This window comes from Empidonax traillii, unplaced genomic scaffold (assembly GCF_003031625.1).
Source record: "Empidonax traillii isolate 1590-97213 ecotype Southwest subspecies unplaced genomic scaffold, ASM303162v1 scaffold20:size5563877, whole genome shotgun sequence".
In the NCBI taxonomy this organism is placed as follows: Eukaryota; Metazoa; Chordata; class Aves; order Passeriformes; family Tyrannidae; genus Empidonax; species Empidonax traillii.
The window spans coordinates 3139834-3160133 of record NW_020955213.1 but is presented as its reverse complement, the minus strand read 5'-3'; the positions used below and the strand labels follow the sequence as shown (position 1 = coordinate 3160133).

The 20300-nt window shown below is 40.4% G+C and overlaps 1 protein-coding gene across 1 annotated transcript; it reads left to right on the top strand.

Moving 5' to 3' along the window:
* The first annotated feature begins 681 nt into the window (after positions 1-681).
* Positions 682-17975, top strand: IL13RA1 (interleukin 13 receptor subunit alpha 1). Its single transcript, XM_027898962.1, has 10 exons — positions 682-760; positions 3855-4012; positions 6158-6293; positions 8056-8176; positions 10191-10375; positions 10756-10907; positions 12113-12245; positions 12703-12799; positions 13057-13141; positions 14258-17975. Exons 2-10 carry the CDS (start codon positions 3905-3907, stop codon positions 14375-14377), a joined length of 1137 nt encoding a protein of 378 aa, XP_027754763.1. The 5' UTR covers positions 682-760; positions 3855-3904; the 3' UTR covers positions 14378-17975.
* The last annotated feature ends 2325 nt before the right edge of the window (positions 17976-20300 follow it).

Sequence of the window (20300 nt, the reverse complement as noted above, 5' to 3'; positions counted from 1 at the left end):
AGTGTGAATCCGGTTGTAGAAGGAAAATGACTTTGACTTAGAAAACGAGATCTTTGGGAGTTTTTGGCCGCGCTGCGGTGCTCAGCGATGGGGCACGGAGGGGGCGCGGGGGGCACCGGGCTGGCGGCGGGGCAGCAGCGGGTGCGGGCTGCGGTCCCTGCAGAGGATGTGCGGGCACTGCCAGGGTCCCTCAGCACCGCTGAAGTTTAGGGTTCGCGATAGGGCCATGTTGGGGCTCGGGGAGGCACAGATGGCTCCGGGAGAAGGGAACGCGATCATCTCAGGGGTCTTTTCCAACCTAATTGAATTCTGTAAAGTGTCTCTGTGGCGTGCGTGCGGGAGGCAGCGGCGGGCGACAGGGAGCAGAGAGCAGGCAGGGACGGCGCATGGGGTGACAAAGGGGTGACAACAGAGGGAGGGCAGCGCGGGCCGGCAGGACGCTGCCACGGCAATCTCCTGTGCCACGGGACTCTCCTGTGCCACCTCAGCCCCGCAGCCCCGGGCGGGGGGCGGTGCTGCCCAGGTGGTGGGGCCGGGCCGCGTCCGCCGCTCCCCCCTGGCTCGGGTTACCTGGGCGGGCCGTCCCGCAGCGCAGCTCTTCCCGTCTGGCCCGGCCCCTCGACGGGAAGTGGGAGCCGGGTGGTGAGCTGGACGGCTGGAGCCATGGCTTTCCAGTCAGCCCCGGCTTTCCAGGGAGCCCCGCTGCGGTGGCGGCTCCTCCTCGCCGTGTGCTGGGCGGTCGCGGCGGGCACGGCGGCAGGTAGGATCGGGAAGGGGGGAAAGGGAAAGCACGGGAGGGGAGCGGGACCGGCTGCGCTCCGTGCCCGGCGGGGCCGGGGCTGGAGCAGCCGCTGCCGGGCTCTGCCGTGCGCGGGTCGGGCGGCTCGGTGCACTCATGGACCCCTCCTGCTTACCGGGCGGAGGAACGGGGACGCTTTAAATCCGCGCTCCTCTCGCAGTAAGGCAGCGTTGGACGGGGTCGGCAGAAGTCTTTTAAGCTCTGCCTTCGGTTCCCGGGACTGTCTCCGCCTTAAAACCCTAAGCAGAAGCCCGGCGCCCTCGTCCCAGTGCCCGAGTCTTTGGGCAGCGCTGCGGGGCCGGGTCCGCCGGGTGCGGGAGCCCGGGCATGCTGAGCCTCCCGAGCCCTGGTCCTCGGCCGCTGCCTTCGCCCTCGCCTTCAGTATCCCCGCTCCTGGAAGCGCGAACGTTCGGTTGAAGGAAAGTTGCGTGCGTGTCTGTGAGGGTTTCATAAAGATCCGCCTCGAAGCTCTGTTACTGCTGTCCCTGCTCATGTTATCCAAAACCCCAGCTGCAAACTCCAGACAATTGTTATTTTTCAACTGGCTACAATTCATATAGCATGAAATCGACCTTCAGAAAATGCTGGAGGGCAAAATACAAACTCAATGTCGTCTTCAGTACTTGAGGACACTTGAGACGGTACTTGATGCAAGGGAGTTGTTGATGTTTCCACATTAGGGCTTTAAGAAATAGTATGTTTTCTATGCGGGATTGCCTCAGCTAATCCCTGCTGATAACTGCCATGCTTTGTTTTCTTAGAAGCACCACCGTGGTTTTGCTTTTTAAGAGTGAAATAATGGCTTGCCTACGTTTTGTAGTTGATCATTAAGTTGTTCTGCTAAAACTGCTGTAGAAATTTTAAAAACAAAAGTATTAGATTCTATATTTTATGCAAAAAAAAAGTGTGAGACTGGCCAGCCTATGAATAAAAGCTGAATGTAGCATTAAAGCATGAGCTTCAGAATTGTATAGACTGATCAAAAATCTACTAGATTTAAACTTTTTATGCTAATACAATTCATTGATTTATTTATAAGCTTTGAATATTCCCACTTAGTGTCATCAGAAACGTGCAGACTTAAGCACAATGACTTCAATCAAACCTATTAGAAGAAAATGTTCAGATCTTAAAAATAGCAATCAGGGATGACCCTGTAACATTTTTAATGGTTTGTGGCTTTTGAAGGTAATTAAAAATTTGATCACAAAACCATTAAATTATTGGAGCTTTGTAGTCTTGTGGAAAAAAATACATACTTTTTTTTTTTTTTTAATGTTCAAAACGACTCAGTATTTGCAAATGTGATTTTCCGATGCTGCTCCTAAACCTAACTGAAGTTTTTTAGTGGAACAGATAATAGGCAAAGATATTCTGGCTATGTTCAGTTTTCTGAACTTAGAAGTGGAGACTTCTCTGCTCCTGCCATCATCTATAAAACAGAACAAACAAACAAACAAAAATCCCCAAGTTTTAAGTATTTAAAAAAACTAAGCATATCTGGACTAAATCAGTAAATCTTTGTGATTTTTCTCATTTCTGTGTGAGCATCCATTGTCTGTGCATACACACGGACATGCAGATGGCAATAATGTCTGATCTTTACCATTGCCTGTCCTTTAACTATGCGAAATCTGTGAAAGCAGCAGGATGAATTTCCTTTGAGCTTTGGCTGCTCTGGCTCTCAGGAAATGTAAGATAATGTTGTCATGGACACTTTGAGTGGAATTCTTGCTCAAGGAAGCTCTTTTGCTTTTTCATCTTCCCTCTTCCTTGTGCCAACAGAAGAAAATGGGTTTACAGTGTGATCTGGATGGGAAAACTGATCTTGACGGAATTATTCTGCCCTTTTCCTATGTGTTCCTTTAAATGTTGGGATGGGTTGAGATCAGTCTCCTGGAATGAGCAAGACCAGCAGCACTAGCTGATATCTGTTTGGAGTGTTTGTGAAACTACTGAATAACAAGGGTACTTACTCTGTCCACAGACATATGGGTGGTGGTGCCTCAGCGATGGTATCTGTAGATACCCTGAGAAGGAGTCTCATTGGGCTTCTTGTTTAATACTTTCTCATAGTACATATTAGAGTAGCCCTTTAAGAAAAAAAAAAGAAATCCACCCTTATTTTCCTGGGGAATTCCCAATTTGTTATTCTTTCTAGAACTGATGTCTGACACAGCTTTACTTTTTCCTGGCAGTTTTCTATTTTCTGCTGTATTTCCCTACTTTGTTTTCTGATGTGACCTTCAAGCTCTAGTACAGGATCTTGAGTAGGCATTGGCTTGGTAGGGTAAAGAGTAAGGAAGGGTCAAAGCACGAATGGATTTATCCCAGCAACTGTCTCTGAGTCATGGCTCTGCTTCTGTCTGGCTTTTAGGGAGGTGAAAAAATATACCTCTGAAGTGTGCCAGCAATAAATTACTACTTGTCCCACACTGTTTTTGCTCACTGTGCCAGAACATAGCATTAAAAGTTTAATAGGTGATTAATTGAAAAAGTAATGTGGTTTCCAGGTTGTTCTTTAACATTCTTGCCTTTTTAGTCTTAGCTTAGATTGGACTAAATTATGGTTCTAACGTACAACTGTTGCTTGTAAAATTTAATCGCTTGTCTCTTCGAGGATTTCTCTTTAAAACCACATTGATGGATAACTTTTGGGTAGAAGAAGGTACTAATTGCTCTGCAAAATATATATAGTATTTTTACTAAAGTTTCAGCACGTGTGATGCAAACTCATAGCAGAAAAAGCCTGAAAAGTCAGACTTATCTTCCCTTGAGCTTAAGCTCAAGTACCACAGCCACTACGTTGTTGCACGCTGCAGTTTCTTAAAAATTACTTTCCAGTTATTTTGTGCATATTTAAATAATTGATGGCTTGAGGTAACAGGAATATTAAATTTAGTGGGCAGTAGCTTGTCTGATAGCAAATACAAGCTGGTGAAGTTGAGAAGTTATGTGTGTTCATTTTTTGTTGGAAAGTGAAAAGTCAGTCAGTATTACTAATGTTAAAGTGTGGACCAATGGGGTCGTTACACTGCTAACTTCTTTCTTCTAGAAGCAAAACTTCTTCCACCTCCATCCAACCTGAGCTACTCATTTATCCAAATGTGCACTCTGAACTGGACATGGAACCCCCCACAGAACATCAGCAGGAGCTGCAACCTGGAGTATTCCAGTGACATCGTCATTAACAAGGTTCCTCAGGACGAAAAAGTAAGTACATCACCTCTTTAAATCCTCCTGTGCCCTGGTAAATGTCTTATTGGGATAAAACTATGTGTGTGCAAGCTTAAATACAGATATAAATACATATAAGTACAGTTTTAATATAGCTTTTCATTCTTGTCATGGTATCAAAACCTCAACAGTGAGTCATACCTGTATATGGGATCTTCAGATCAGAAAAATCTGTCTGTGGCTCTCTGATAGTGGACCTGCTAAAGGTCACACAGAAGTACCATAATAATAATGTCTTGTTTCAGTCTTTGCTTATGCAGCTTTCTAAAAAAAATAAAATATATACAGAGCAGTCTACATCCTTAAGACTTACATGGGAATTTAGATGGGAGTGGCTGGTCCCCTTTGAACTCAGTTTCAGAAGGAGATGTGCACATTTAGCTGTGATTTGACAGCATAGCATCTTTTGGAGGTAATGCCAAGTATTAACATTCCCAAATTTGCCCTGTACCTGCACTTATAATTATTATGGGGGCTTGTGTTATGAAGACAGCGTGGAGCACATTTGTTCCCTGCAACAGAAATTGCAGAACTTTCTGGCTTGGGCTTTTGTTTTCCTTTGTTAGAGGGTTTGCAGCCCAGATGTGATCCTTGCTGTGGTCAGGACCAAGAGAAGCATTGCTGTGGTGCTGAAGGGGTCGCAGAACAAATATTTTTACAATTTATTGCCAGTAAGATAATATATCCATAGTTCCAGGCCATGAGAATTTGAAGCCTTGAGTACTCACCAGCTGTGGGGTCGGCAGTGCTGCTATTTCAGTTATGGTTAAAATTGATATGAAGCCTTTTGAGATAGTCCTTTGTTGTTGAGCCCTGTTATGCATTTACAGCCTGATGCCTCTTCATGGTGACTGCTGTCTTCTTTCTCACAGCTCCAGGATGTCCTGGACATGAAGTAAGGCTGTGGTTTGGCCAGGTTGGATGGAGTGTTGAGTAACCTAGTCTAGTGGAAGGCGGGAACCCATGGCAGAGAGGTTGGAGCTGGATGATCTTTAAGGTCCCTTCCAACACCAACTGTTTTATGATTCTGTGATTTCACAAACAGCTGAGTTGATTTAATGTCACTCCTAAAAGGGTGATGCTTCATTTTTGACACCTCTTTCTCTAATAATCTTCATTAGACCTTTAGATGAGCCAGTTGAAATTGCTAACTCAGCAGAAACCTCTTCTGATGGGTTCACTAATAAGTAGAAAGTCACCTTGGTAATGAGCTAAATGAGTTTGTTGAAGGGTCTAACAGATGTTAAGGTCAGCAGTGAAAGAGCTGAGGGACACCCGTTTCACAGGACAGGAGGAACCAGATTGTATCATCTTGCTGCATCTTTTTGCATTACAGTTCATAGAACTTACTCTGTCTATTGCTGTTTGGTTTCTTTGCCCTCTCACTAGTGCCAGTATTTAGTATTTGTTTTTATACACGAGTGGTTACAGCATTTTTTGGTCATAACAAAGATAATGGGTTTGTATCAAGTTTCCAGTTAAATAAAAGACATCCCCCTAGCCCAACAAAAGATGCTCAAGAAAGTGTGTGATCGAAGACTGAGCCTTTTTCTCACACAAACATGTACTCTGTTCTGAAAATGGACTACTTGGGCTTTATGTGGTGTCACTGTATTTAATAGCCATTTGTGGGTTTGTTTTGATAACTTTTCCTTTTGCTCCTTAAATACATGCAAACTCTTCTCATTGCATTTTGGTTGTGTCTCCAAATGTTCTTTCTTCTGTTTGTCACGCACTCATGTGCACATACACAGAAAGATGAAGGTTAGATCTCTAAGCTCTTGTTTATATAGCTGTAGTATAAACACGTTTATTTTGCATTATCGGAGAAGACTTGTTCTAGGACCATTTTCCCCATGTCCCTTTGTCTCTTTGTAGCCTTTGCTCATGTTTATAGGCCACAGGATTAGCAGTACTTTTCCTTTGTGAGTTCTGAGTGCCCACGATGAGGAAAAAGCAAAGCCAAGCGCTGCCGAGGCTTCCCACGTTGCCTGACACTGATTTCATGAGGCTTTGAGCTGCAGTCTCTCTGAGGGGCTGTAATGCATTCTTACAGGAATTCCCATGTGTGTGAGGTGACATGACATAAGCTGTGGTTTTCCTCTCCTGATCTAAACCTAGGAATGGAGTAAGAATCTCTTCCGTGTGACAGATGCGTTCTTGGATGAGGAAATGCGTTTCAAAGTGAGAAGTGAGTGCAAGCATGATAACACCAGTGAGCCTAGTCCATGGGTGGAGACCTCCCTTCTGCTGAAAGGTAACACAAGCAGCGGCCAGACCTGAGGAGACATTGCTTTTTATCTGCTATTTTAACAAAATATCATAGAAATATATTGTAGAGAAATACCAGACATCAGGGCCAGTTCAACTGATAGAGCTTAAAGAGAATGATTATAAAACATTTAAACACAACTGGGGTCTCCTGAGGCTTAAAATCTTGTGGACACAAGCTTGTAAAATTTAAATACTCTCCCAAAACAACGATGTGGTTCCTGTCATTCCTCTTGTCCTGGTTGTGTGGTGGTTGTGGTATAAGAGATAACTTAGGTTGTATTAAGCCTGCTGCCTTCATGACTCACGTCTAAGTCAGCTTATTTTGCATGGTTTCTCTGTACAAGCAAAAATCCCTAAAATAACCTTACATTTGTACATGTTGGAGGAAAGAATCTAGCAAATTTAACAACTTGTTGAATAAATGACTTAGCTAGTCAAAGTAGGGTTTTGTCTTTTTCAGAAGAGATGACTGGGGTCTACAAACCTGCGCATAGCAAAAGGAGTAGGAAAAAAAGTATTCCTGAAATGCAGAAGTAAGGGGTCCACAGGAAAATTGTTAGGAAACAGGCTTTGAGAAAGAATGTATTTTGCTGAATGCTTGAAGTTAGGATGTACAGCAAGGGCATAGAGCCTCTTGCCTGAAAGTCTGTCTTAACCCAGGAGCATGACTTGATGTGGATGAAACCCATGTGTGGGTGGGAGAATCAGAGACCTTATCAAGCCTGTCAGTGGCGCCAAAATGGTTTTCTGGAAAATCATGGAAGCAGATCATTAGGGCAGCACATACTAAACGTGCTGGGGCTTTTGTAAATCTGTTTGCAGATGAGATATTTTTCAATACTTCTTGGAATAGCAAAAGCAGTTTCATTTCCCTGTACTCTTCGTTGAACTACTGAGCTTGTATTTTCCCTGAAGTAGCAGAGTACATTGGGGTTTAGCATGCATTTAATATTTAGTTCATGGAGATGTTGCTACTTGTTAGAAGCAAAAAATATCCAATACACTGTAATGTGATAATACGGTATAAAGAACCTGTACCATTCAAATGCAAGATTGAATATGATAGACTTTATTCCATAATTGCTCTGCTTGGGAGATATATGGACATCTCTATTTATAGTTGCTATGCACTGACTTGTATTTATGTTCTGTAATTTGAGTTTTCCATATGTTGAATTTAAAAGTCTAGAAGTATACGAGTCTTAATTAAAAAGTCAACTTGCCCAGTGTTGCTTTTGTCCATATTTAAGATCTACAGGTATTTCCATATTCAGAATACCAAGAAACTAATGTTGTATCTGGAGAAGATAAAAATAGTCAGTATTTAAGTATAGTTAATGTTGATGGCTATAATAACACTTAGCTTTGTTATAGTTTTCCCTGTAATTGCCAGTTACTTTGACTCCTATTTACAGTATCTGTAGTTTAATGGAATAAAATATGTTCCTGACTTAACATTTTGTTCTTAGCATCAAGTAACTCCGGACAGTAATTCAGACATGGTGAAAACTGAAATTTACTCCTGTGATTGGCTTGCATTTAGAAGTTACTCTGCTGAGATTTCGGCTATTGCAAACTATCAACAACTGCAATTCATCATTTACTGTGCTGAGACAACCTGTGTAGTCTGAGAGATAACCAACCCATTTTTGCCTTCCGGACAGTTTCAGTTGTGTAAAAATGGAAATGGGGGAGAAGATTTTGGCAAAATAAATCCTAGAGAACCTTTCCAACTTGCCTTGTAGGTGTTCCAGGTAGTGCTGCTGTTGACTTGAGCTGTGTTTGGCACAATTTGGAGTACATAGTTTGTACGTGGCGTCCTGGGGAGAACGCAAGCAGTGATACCAACTATACCTTGTTCTACTGGTTCGTATGAGCTTTTCGTTCCCAACTCAGGTGCTTTAGTGCTAATATTTAGTTTTACATTGCACATTCTACTTGTCTGCTTGCCGTTGCTTCGGAAGTTCCCAAGGCATCGTGTCCAAGGTAGTGTTCAGTCCTATTGAAGAGAAGGTTCCAGAGCCTGCTGGGGCCAAGACTTTTTGGGAACTTGATATAACTGTTACGTGAAGCACTGTCTGCTTCTGTCACCTATTTTAACATAACTGCTATTGCTTTGTATTTTTTTCTAATTGAGCATTAGATTTGAAGAGGGAAGAATTAAGAATTAAGGTAGACCAATATATTAATTGCTTTCTTTGCAGTCCAACAAACATGGGCTGTTTAAGTCAGAATCACTCACTGATGTACGTCAGCTCATAAACCATTGGGCAATGTTACGAAAGGATTAATAACTGAGCAGTAGTTTGGTTTGCATCTTTGGTATCTTAAACAACAGATTCACCTTTGAAGTTATGAAGAACATCTTTTTATCATCATCACCATCATCCCCGCTGGCCAGTGGATTGCCGTAAATAGTGTCTTGTTCCAAAGGAGCAGAGTTGTGTGAGCAAACTCTTGGCATCAATATCTGTACATGCCGATCTATGCATACTTCTGCACCTTGGTAGGGCTTGTGAAATGCCAGATTGCATGAGCTTCTGTAGAAATAGTGAAGTTTTGTTTTTGAAAGCCCTATGTAGTAGTTTTAAATCATCTTTCCATCTTATTTGAACTAGTTACATAAACTTCTTCCTGTTCCTCTCCAGTGGCAGTGTCACAGGCTGTTTGATTCAGGGAATTTTGGGAGCAAACAGCAGAAACTTGCTGCTTTAGTCAAATACGGGGGGACTGTTTGTTCTCTCTCTTTAGACTTCTACTTAAAGAAAGAACAGAACTAATGAAATATTTAAGATCTGAATTTCTGGGTATATGGATACTTACTAGAATAATGCTTTAGATTTGAGTTATATATTTTCAATTTACTCCTTAATTTTAATGAAAGATGCAGCTGCAGTGACTGCAAAACGTTTTAATTTGTGCTGCTTAGAAAAAAAGAATAATTTTTAGAGTTTAAATCAAAAAACTAAAGAAGCACTTTATTTTTAGACTGAAAGATACGTTTTCCACAGTGCAGGTGAGGTGGTGGTTTTTTTGGTTTTGGTTTTCAGAAATGAGTAAACAACTGCCTGAAAAATTATTGCCTAGTTCCATTCTATGTTATTCTTTGATACCTTCCTCTAAACCACTGTATTTTCATCCAAAGTGGACAAGAATACAATGATAACTTACAACAAGTGAATCCATCCAGTGCTCAGTAATTCCTGCTGAAAAGGAGGCATATGAAGTAGGGAAATGCCATTCCTTTTGTGCTCCTAAATGAAACTCTGATTCACCCTATACCACTTTTAAATAAATAAATTGTTGGGGTTTTTTGGGAGGAAAAGCTACTGGTATATTTTCATTGGGGCTTGGGGAACAAAGAGAAGCAAGGAAGAAGATTGCCGTAGCTTCTCTGTTGCTGGAAGCGAATACTGACATTTTAAAAAGCAAGTGCAGGTAAATAGGTGAAACTCAACCTTCTCAAGCAAGAAGCTGTGGTACCTGAGGCAGAGCTAAAGGAGATTGATCATTCTATCACAGAAGTGAAATTCTCTTGACAAGAAATGGTCCAAATTAGCTTGCTTTCTAAATACTTTTTCCCCTTGAAATTGTTTTTTTTTCTCTTTTGGATAATGTGAGCCAAAGTTGACAGCAGCTGTTGTCTTTGATACTTTGATATAAAGCAAACCTGCCTCTCTTTCTGCTCAACACTTGAAATATTCTTTATAAAGCTCAAGATAAATTAGAGGCTTCTTGCTTTGCCCACCTTTACTTTTCTATATGCTATAGCACAGCTTTAATGTAAGATCAGTCTTTAGAATTTGTAAAATGGGTTTAAAACAAAGCCTGTCCCTTGATGTCCCTTTCTTCTTAAGTCTATAACATTTTATTCCTGTAGGTTTGATGGTTTGAAGAACCCAAAGAAGTGCAGCAACTATTCTACAGACCAAGGAATCTTTGGATGCATTTTCAATTTTACCTTTCCAAAAGTCACCAATACTTACCCAACTATAAGTATTTTGATTAGAGATGACTCTGAAGAAATTAGACCTGTGTGTGCAAGTAAAAATCCTACCACCCTTGGTATGTTTAACACCACGTCATAAAAAATAATTAGAATAAGGAGTTTGGTAGTATATTGCTGTGTTTGAGAAACTTGCACCTCATAAGGTGTGCGTGAGACAACATGATTAGATGCTTCCTTCTTCTACTGACCTTTGATTTGAAGTTATATAGACAGGGTTTGGTTTCTGGGGGGGTGGGTGTTAGAGGTGGAGGGGCCATTTTCCATTCATTTCTACTCTTATTCTTTAGTTGGATTTATTCTTTTTTTACTTTCTGCTGCTCTTTCCTCTTTCTGTTCCTAAACTAGTATAAGTGTAATATTCTCCAATGTGGGACTTGAACATTTTTATAAGCAGTGAAATAGACTTTTGAACTAATGATGCCATTTTGCATTTCAGTAAAACCTGCTACACCAAGTCAAGTGACATTGTCAAAGATTAATGATAAAATAGATGTAAAATGGAGTGAATCAGAAACCTTTCCAAAAGGTTGTTTGCTTTATGAAGTTAAATATCGCAATGGTGATTTGGACTCCGGTCGGATAATTCCAGTAAGTTTTCATTATGGATTTTTTTTTTTTTATGTCTCTTTTGTAACTTATGTTGATATTCACAGTAACTCAAATATTTGCGGTTGAAATTGAGCAGTTGAAGTGCTGCATGTGAATGGATTGGGTGCACTTGCTGGAAGTGTTGTGTGAATGTAAAATTTTTCTCTCATACAATTGGTTTCTGTTATCATACAAGTCTTCTGAATCCTTCCCATTGTTCATTAGGGCAAAACAGTAATGTGTAAGAACCGTCTGATAAAGAAGTATATATTAAACTTTCAGGAAATGCACTGTGGTGCCTGTGCCTGTTTGCTTCTCAGGGATATGGGCTTTGGTGTGTTGGTGTTGAGTTTTCCTGTTGAGGTCAGATGTGGTCAGATGGGAGCCTTGTTTTTAAATGGTGGGACTTGATTACTGTAAAGAAAAATCAGTTGCTGGTGCACAGAAGAATACAGAATGTCACATAGAAAAGGGAATAAAAAGACTGAAGATGGAGGGGAAGAAAAGGAGAAAGAGGTGTGTACTCTTAGATACTGATTTAAATGTACATGTACAAGCACTGAGTTCAGTGTCTGGATGTACTCATGCCTGTATGTGCATTGCTAAACTGACTACACTTTTGATCAGAATGGTAAACAACATAATAAATTTCAAAGTAAGTGGCAGTCTCCTCTTGTGGAGTGTATTTAGTTGTTTGTTCTAACCCAAAATAGAATGATATCAACATGCCTCAGGAAACTGGTGTTTAGGATCAAAATTAAGTGACGCTGATCCTATCTAGTCTCTGTGCTTCTCTGTAGAGGCATCACAGAACACTTTGGTATGGTCAAAGTTAGATCAACATTGCTGTCCTGACAGAGAGGAAGGCTACGTAAATCACAGATGCTTTCAGAAGGAAAAAAAAAAAAAAAAAAAGAAAAATTAAAATAGGCACCGTTCCAGACACTGAGTTTTAGTTTATTCATTGATGCCAAGTGCTGCATGATAGATGTAGCAGTGAATGAGATTAAATCTTAGCTTTGGAATCTCTATTTAAGCAGTCTGTGCTATTTAAGTGCCGCTTTGTCCTTTTTTTAACGAGGTTCAATAGTCATGGAAAGATCTATCAAAACACTCAGAACACATTAGCTGTACAATGCAAATAGGCACGACTGAGAATACATTAGAAATTGAACAGAGCAAATTACCTTTTGTTTTTACCTTAGTCTGAAGAGAATTCGGTGTCAATTTCTGGCATTGATCCCAATAGCAAGTACATCTTCAAAGTGAAAGCAAAGCCAAAGTCCGACTGTTACAGCAGCGAGTTCTCTAGTGACTGGAGTGAAGAAAAGAGCATTGGTGAGAGCCATTGTCCCTGTGTTTTGTTGCACTTTGTTCTTCATCTGTAAGGCATCTAATACCTTTTGTCTGCTAAATAAATGGTAGTCAAAGATCATCTTCCTATGTATCTAAATAAGTTTTGGTGAAAAGAGGGTAAGAGAGTTCTAGTCCTTCCGCAGCACTGTCAGTTCCTGCCTGTGCTGCTGGTTTTGCCATCTGTGTAGCTGGGCAATGACCCCTTTTCAGTGTGGTCAGCTTTTCAGTCCTGTGTCTTGCTGGTTTGCATTTCTTGCCAAATATATCTACATTATAATACCATTTTTGAAAAACAAGCCTGTCCTTGCCTACAGAAGTGTAAGTGTATTTGAAGAAGCATTGAATCTATGAACAAATTAGAGAATTAACTTATTTGTTGTTATTATTCCTCAAAAGCCTCTCAAAACATCCCTAAGTTTCTATAGTTTTTGTTTTCCAGGTGAGAAGAAGGACTCTGCAATCTCTTTGGTTCTGATAATCACCATTCCATTAATAGTAGCAGTATCTACAATAATTCTACTGGTTTATCTGAAAAGGTAAATAACAATCTCCCTCCGTTTACCGCTTTGTCAAGAATGAAAGTTACTTAGAATTTGTCTGTGTCAACATTACCCCTTCTTTTTGGTTTGGGGAGTAAAAATAAAAGTACAGTTACACAGAGAATGAAGGCTGACCAGTGATGCCAAAGCTGAGCCCACAGATTTTCTTGACTGTACCCAAATATGATTTTCAAAGGGTGATTTTTAAATTAATGTATCTCTCATCTAATTATTTTCTTTTTAATTTTATGAAGGCTGAAGATACTAATTCTTCCACCAATTCCAGACCCTAGAGAAATTCTTAAGCGCATGTTTGGAGAACAGAATGAAGATTCCCAGGTTAGTAAGAAGCTGTTGGGCCAACTAATCTATTGAACTGTGATCTCTAGGCTTGCAATTTTCTTTTTCCTACTACCTATGTCTATCTTATAACTAACTATATATAAGTATATCATATGAAGATTAAGTATTTACAATAGTAGGAGTTGTTCAGAAACAATTACCCAAAACCATTTTCCCCTTTGCATATACTTTTCTAGTTATACTAGTGGAATTGCATTATTCTGCTATTTCAGACTGCTAGCCCCTTAAATGTGTTTCAGGTTGGTTTTCTGGTTTTCTGAGTGGGGATTTTCTGATTATCAGGATTCTTTTCCTGTGTGGCTTTTGGTTTGAGTTTTTTTGTTTGTTTGTTTTTGCGACTCCAATTAACAACTTCTGAACATTCATGTGTTTTTCTGCTAGTTGCTCATATTTATGATACTGAATGAAGCTATTCATACTTGACTTCCAAAAACCTATATTTTTAGCATTCTCACATTTATCATAGTCAGTTAACTTTGAAGTAAACCAGAATATTTAGTTTCTCTTTGGCAAAAGAACAAAACTAGCTATAGGCACTTCAAGCTAAGGTGCCTTATTTCAGGAAAAATAAACATAGTACTGATTATGGAAACTGAGTTCTAAATAAATTAATCTCAGTAATCCTTTATAAAAACCCTAAGGGAAGTCCCCTGACAAGCCCTAATTTAAGCAGGGTATGTTCTCAAAGATGGGACTCCTGGCCATGAGGGCTGTAACCGTGGTAGCTGTTGTTGTTTTGTTGTGCTTTTGACAAGTGCAGAATTTCTCCATGTGCTCAGTGAAAACCCTGCTAAGTGTGTACAACCTCACTTCTCCATCCTCCTGCCTGAGCTCTACCTGTTTGCTATAGCTGGAAGCACTGTTAAGGTGGGAACCAACATTCAGTTTCTCCTCTCCAGAGAGAACAACTCTTCTCTCAACCAGGCTTCAGCCATGTCTCCAAAAAGTACAGTTTGTTACCCAGCTACCTTGGCTTTTTCACCAGAATATGGGGTATATGTTGTGGAACACAGGTCTGTCTTATTGGGTCTGGAAAAAAAACAACACTCGCCACAAGGAAGTGCTGTTAAAAATGTTGTTCCTCTCTTCCAGAGCTGTGCAAAGGATGATGCCATGAATGCTTATGACAAGTTAATTATGGAAGAAGAAATTCATTCTTTAATTTTAACAGAAACTTCGGAGACACCTAATACTGAAAAAGAAAACACATAAATTCTGCTTTATCAGTGAAAGAGGAGGAAACTCCTTCCTGTTCCCATACCTCAGGTGACAGTGTAGATGTGAAGAGGCCCTTGAGACATTCAACAGCTCTCCCCTCACCGAGTCCTTCTCTGATGTGCAGGAGATGCATCACTAACTGTGGCTGTTCTTCCATCTCTCCGATCATCCAAGATCACTCAAGATGAGCATAAATCCTGTCACTGCATTACAGCATCTCCCATTCTGGCTTCAGCCAGCTCTGCCCTGTTACTTGTCACTTGTCGCCTGTGTTTGTGCCTCATGGGAGACTGTCAGTGTGTTTTTTTTTGGAGCAAGCACTGTGACTTCACTGAAGTATTTGGCTCTGCTTTGCAGTAGATGAGATAAGGTTCATGTACAGTACATGGTTTATTAGTGCTCCTGCATGGAGCTGCTGCCAAGTGGGGTCCCAGAGCACAGACTGTCTGTGGATGGCCCCTTGTGTGTGTGCCCAGGCCGGGCACTTTCCAGAGGGCACATACGGACTGACCTTCTTGTGTTCCTGGTTGATGTCCATCAGCTGTGGCCTGGTCAAATACCATAAAAGAGGGTGGTTTTTTTCTTTTGAGAATGTGTATGTAAAGCCTCTCTGCTTTCCAGCTGCTATTCAGAATATTCATAGAAAAGGCTTAGTATTTTATCCTTTCAGTGGCCTGTCCTCAGATGCCTTGCCTTTATGGACTTCTTGGGTTAATTATACTTTGTTTAAAATTGTATAGATTTTTTTACTTGTGCTGTGCAGTGGCAGATAACTGTATTGAGTCTCACCAGACTGTGATTCTACTTTGGCCATATTGGCCTGAAAACACGATTTTTGAAAGCAAGGTCATCCTGAGTCTGTCCAGCAGAATTACCAGGATGGATGCATGAGTCAGAGGAACTGTGGTCAAATGGATAGCAAGTGTTAAACCACTGAAACTGAAATAATTGAAAGGCTTCAAGACCCATGCTAAGCTGATGGTTTTAGAGGAAGGGGGGATGACAACCTTGACCTGTTTTTCAAGGGATAAGTTTTATTCCTTCTCTAGTGATGAGGCTGTGATTTGAGCTTCCCTTCTAGGAGCTTAGCAATATAAAACAAGGTGCTGACTGGACTTGGAAAAAAAAAAAAATCTCTTCTATATTTTACTGCAGCAGCTTGATGACTTTTTTTAAGTCATTAATTGTTTTGCTCATTTTTTGATGGTATTGTTTTAAGCTTTACCCAGCAACGCTCAGTAGATGTTTTCTGGCACAACTGAAATTTGTGCCAGAGCAGTTTCTCTGCTCTGAATTCTGAGAGCATTAGTTTCCACCCTGTGCTGCAAGGGTGGTAACAGCAGTACCTTGATTGTGCAGGAGGAAGAAAGTAATGAGCAGAAAGGGATCCATGGAAGCCCTTTAAATGGTTAGTGTTCAGGAATTTCTTGCTCCTTCCAACTGAGTGCAGACGTGTTAATCACTGATGTAGTTAGTCTTAGCAGACTGGGAAGAGATCTCCTGATAAGTTTGCTAGGAACAAACTCTATAGCCACTAACCTTTTATAGTTCATCCCTGTCCTCAAACTTCAGTCAAAAATCTGAAACAAAGTGCTTAGAACATAATGTTCTCTGTGAAGCAGAACAGCTGTGCATCCTTTACCCACTTGTGTATGCCCTCCTCAAGAAATTCAGTTCTTTCCCCAGTCCCTTCTGAGCCTCTCAAATATACAGTTTCTTCCACATTCTTACCTACCTTTTGTTAGTGGTAGAAAGGGGAGGAGAAATGTTGCAGATTAGCATTTAGCTTTTACTTACATTGAGACTAAGAAACCCCCAATATTATGAAAATTGATCGATGAGACAAAGTGAGAATAAAGCCTCAGGGATTTGAGTGAGATAAAACTCAGGTTATAAAAAGGCAGCAGCACTGTGGGAAATTTCAGAGGTAAAGGAATAGCGTGGGGGACAGAGGAATTAAATTCCTATGCCAACTTCAGTCCCTCTGCCCTGCAACATTTGTATCGTTATAGTGATACAAATATTTTTTCAATCTACCTCATCTAGAATGTTGCTCATCACAGACCACTAGACAAACAGAAATGTATGATTGTAATGTAAGCAAGCATAGCAGTGCAATGTAAAGTTTTGTGGCTTTCGTTACAGCCCTCTAGGAAAATCAGTACTTTACCCTAAATCCTTTTGACTTTTGTGCTGGTGTTTATGGTAAAACCAAAGTTTATTGTTTCGTAAAAATGCCAAACCAACAAAAAACCCCCAAACAAATTCATAAAACCAGAGGAGTGGTAAAAACCCCAGATGTAAGGTGCCAGGCCAAAAGGAAGACTTAAACACAAAGGATGGTTTGGATCGCTGTATAGAAAAGTTTTGGATAACTCTCCTGAATAACAGTAGTTGACACACTTCCCAATAGAATAATTTCTTGAGCTTGTGTTTGTGCATGTAAAGCAAGTGTCTGAGTACACTTTCATCTTTAATGTTTATTTTTTAAGGTTGGAGGGGTTTTAGCTTGAAATTTTCCACATTTTGCTATCATTTGTTTGTTCTTCTTGGTTACTTGATCTGTCTGTAAATTTATTCAAAGAACTTATAAATATTATTGAATGTTTTTCAGTATAATGTTGTGGCTTTTGTTCTTGGGTTGAGAAGATAAACTAATATAAAAGAGATGGTGTTTTAATGGGAAACCATGTTCAAGGGTTGCAGAACCCAGAGAAGAAAAACTTGCATGTTGCTTTGGCCTCTTCCATTTCAAAAGTGAATTTGAGCCACACAGACAGAGGGGAATACTATAGCCATATTTTTTGGCTGGGATAATGGAACAGAGATGGAGCTGTGAGACTTGTGCTCTCACCCTCAGGGTGCTCAAGGCCACACTATTTTCTGACATTGCCATGTTGAGACTTAAAAAACAATCAACCTTGAATTTGACTGAGAGTGCTGCAGCCTTCCCAGACACAGTTCCAGTGTTTAAGTCTTTGCTAGCTGCTGAGGTCATTGAAAATGCCAGGTTGCTAAACTACTGAAAACCACTATTACATAGTTGCTGGAACTCAAATGTGTTTATTTGGCACTTCAGCATATAAGCGAGGGCTTCCTGAAAAGATTCAGAGAAAGAATATTTTATTCCCTTCAGTTCAGTGAGCAGATCATTCAAAATTAAGACATAACCGTGACATGACCATCCAAGAGACTCTTTGGATTTCTCCCAGTTCTCCTGTTTTGGTGGTAAGTGACCAACAACAAATCATTTGCCATAAGTGACCTTTTTCTACGTTAATACATTCTGTTAAATAACTTTCCTGTATTCGGCATCCTAGAAAAATTGAACAATTAATTTCTATCTTTTTTGTTAGTTTTAATTTATTTCAATTAAAGAATGCCATGACAGAGTTGAACCGCTTTAAAGGAGTCATAAAGGAACAGGTCAAAGTGTAAGCCATAGTGTTTCAGCACTTGCTGGGTAGAACTGTTCACAGGTTGGGCATTTCCATTCACTGGAAATTATTCAATAAGCTTAGTTCTGAGTTGGAACTTCAAATACTCAAAATTTCCCCTGGAAGGAAAATTTTTTTTTTTTAATTAAAAAAAAAAAGAGGGGGAAAAAAAAAGGAAAAGAAAGAAAAAAACCCCAAAAGAATACATTTTTTGGTTTGCAGGGTTTGTCAGCTGTAGAAATACAGCCTCTAAATAATACTGAAAATCCAAATGCAAAACCAGATTAAAATCTCTCTGTTTGGATGAGCTTCCTGCAAACTGTCTTGAATCATGGTGATAGCAGGAGACTTGAGATCAGTTGATGTAACTAAATCCTCGCTCTCACCACAGCAAAGCAATGTGGGTTTGGGTGGGTGGCACAGGAGAGACAAACTTTCTCTCAGGTCCGGAAACTCTGCCTCAGTTTTGTAATATCTAAGAGCCTGAAAGCTTGGTGATGACTCTTGGGGGGTTTTTGTGGGGTTGTTTTTTTTCCCCTCTCTTTTTTTCCAATTATGTTGGTTAGGTTAAGTCCTTTCTCTTTGCTTGTAGACCTTGTAGAAGTATCCTTCTGACAGCTATTCTCTGATTATTGCCAAGTAGTCTTCTGAAGGTAATAATTCAGTGGCAAAATTGTAAACCAGACAGTGTATTCTAGTAATAGTCTCTGTTCCTTGCTTTGCTTTTGCCAAAGTACTGCAATTATTTTGATGACTCTTGCACAAAACATCTACAAAGAGAAACTTTCCAGTTAACCAGTGCTTCCCGTAATCATACTCTTTGCTTATTACATAACTTTTCATCTATTTAATTTGGCTCAAACTGCTAAAATGGACTTGGCTAAGTGCATGATGAAATTAAAAGCTTACTGAGAAAGATGTTTTGTTAAGCTCAGGCACTGTCATTTTTTTGGAACCTGGGCAAAATTTACAAATTTAGATCAAGTGTTACGTGCAGCTTAAACCAGGAGTTAAGCTAATGCTCTAAAAATAGAGCTGCGCCTTCGTTTTCTGTGCTAAAAAAAAAAAAAAAGGAAAAAAAACCCCAAATAAGTATGTGTTCCATGTTATGAACAAAATGGTGCGTTAGGCAGCATTGCTTATTGATCTACTGGAGTTGCTATCAGCAATTTCTCTCTGTTTTCTGCTCTGAAGCACCAGTACTGTGGTGCATTTAAGGCACTTAGCAGTGCCATTGCTGCTTCTTAACCAGTTTTCACATAGCAATAGAAACAAAATCCACTGGTTTTTTGTTTTGTTTTGTTTTGGTTTTTTTTAACTGGCAAGAGATCACCAAAATTAGCTTGTCTTGCCTGTTGGAGCCTTTCTCCCTCCTGCACTTCAAAGCCTCTTAGCCTCACTAGTTTCTTTCCTTCACAGAAAATGTCAGTGTGGAAACTTCAAAAATGCCAGGTAGGTACTCTTAAAAGGTGTGAAACTGCTCTGTCCTTCAAATGTCAAAATCAGCTACAGGGAAAATTATTCATGGTCTGGCTATTCAGTTTTAACGTCACACCCTGCCATGTCCTAGGAGAACACTCAGCTGTAGACTCTGGCAAGAACAAGATGAACGTATCCTTACAAACTTCTCAACTTTTCAGACTTATGAGGGTTATATATATTAACTTCTACACCCAGAGCGGGCTCAGAGCTAATGTTAATAGTCATAGATGGTATGTAACAAGAGGGAACATGCTTGCACCTCCCAAGTACCTCAGGCCATGGGGAAGAGGAGAGGGGTTGGTATGCGGCCGGGAAGTTGGGACAAAAGTGAGGCTGTATCCCCCATCAAACTGAGAAAGCTTTCTTTGGGCATTACCTTGATGACCTTTCTCCCTTTACCTGGATAAAGCTAGGAAAAAAAAAAGTAAAACCAAAAAGGCTCTTCTGTCTCCTTTGTGGACATTTAACCTCCAACTTTAACCTCCTGTGACTTTTCCTTATAACACCCTTCAGTACAGTGGCAGGTACTAAGGCAGAGCCATTAGTTGACATTTTTTCACAGCTGACTTTCATAGCACTTTTCGTGCATGTAAAACTTTATGACTTGTTTTCCTAGGAGGTAGAAAAGCTGGAAACATACCAGGCAGAGAAAAGGGCATCTGCTTTTCTGTATGTGGGACTTCAAGGACTGTGTTTGAGCTTGGTTTAGAGCCATAACCCTGTTTCCAAATCCTTGGAAACACTCGGTCATTTTGTTATGTGTGTAATATTAATTCTTTTGCTTATGAGCTGTATGTAAAATAGTATTGATCATCTGTTTATTAAAGCTTAGGTAGGGAAGGAAGATTTATCAGGGCCCCTCTTGCTGTGTAGAGCTGAGAGTGTTGCTAAGCCAGACTGCATCATCCCCAAACCAGCAGAACAATTACCTTGTTTGTCTCTCGGTCCTCATTCCCCAACTTCATCCAGAACTAGTAGCTGCTACTTTCTGTGGCAAC

What these genes read in the sequence shown, in the direction of transcription:
- IL13RA1 (XM_027898962.1), top strand. Translation starts at nt 3,905, where the DNA reads ATGTGCACTCTGAACTGGACATGGAACCCCCCACAGAACATCAGCAGG. An exon ending in TAAAAATCCTACCACCCTTG is followed by an intron (nt 10,376 to 10,755) that starts GTATGTTTAACA and finishes TTTGCATTTCAG; the next exon opens with TAAAACCTGCTACACCAAGT. An exon ending in ACTCCGGTCGGATAATTCCA is followed by an intron (nt 10,908 to 12,112) that starts GTAAGTTTTCAT and finishes TTTTTACCTTAG; the next exon opens with TCTGAAGAGAATTCGGTGTC.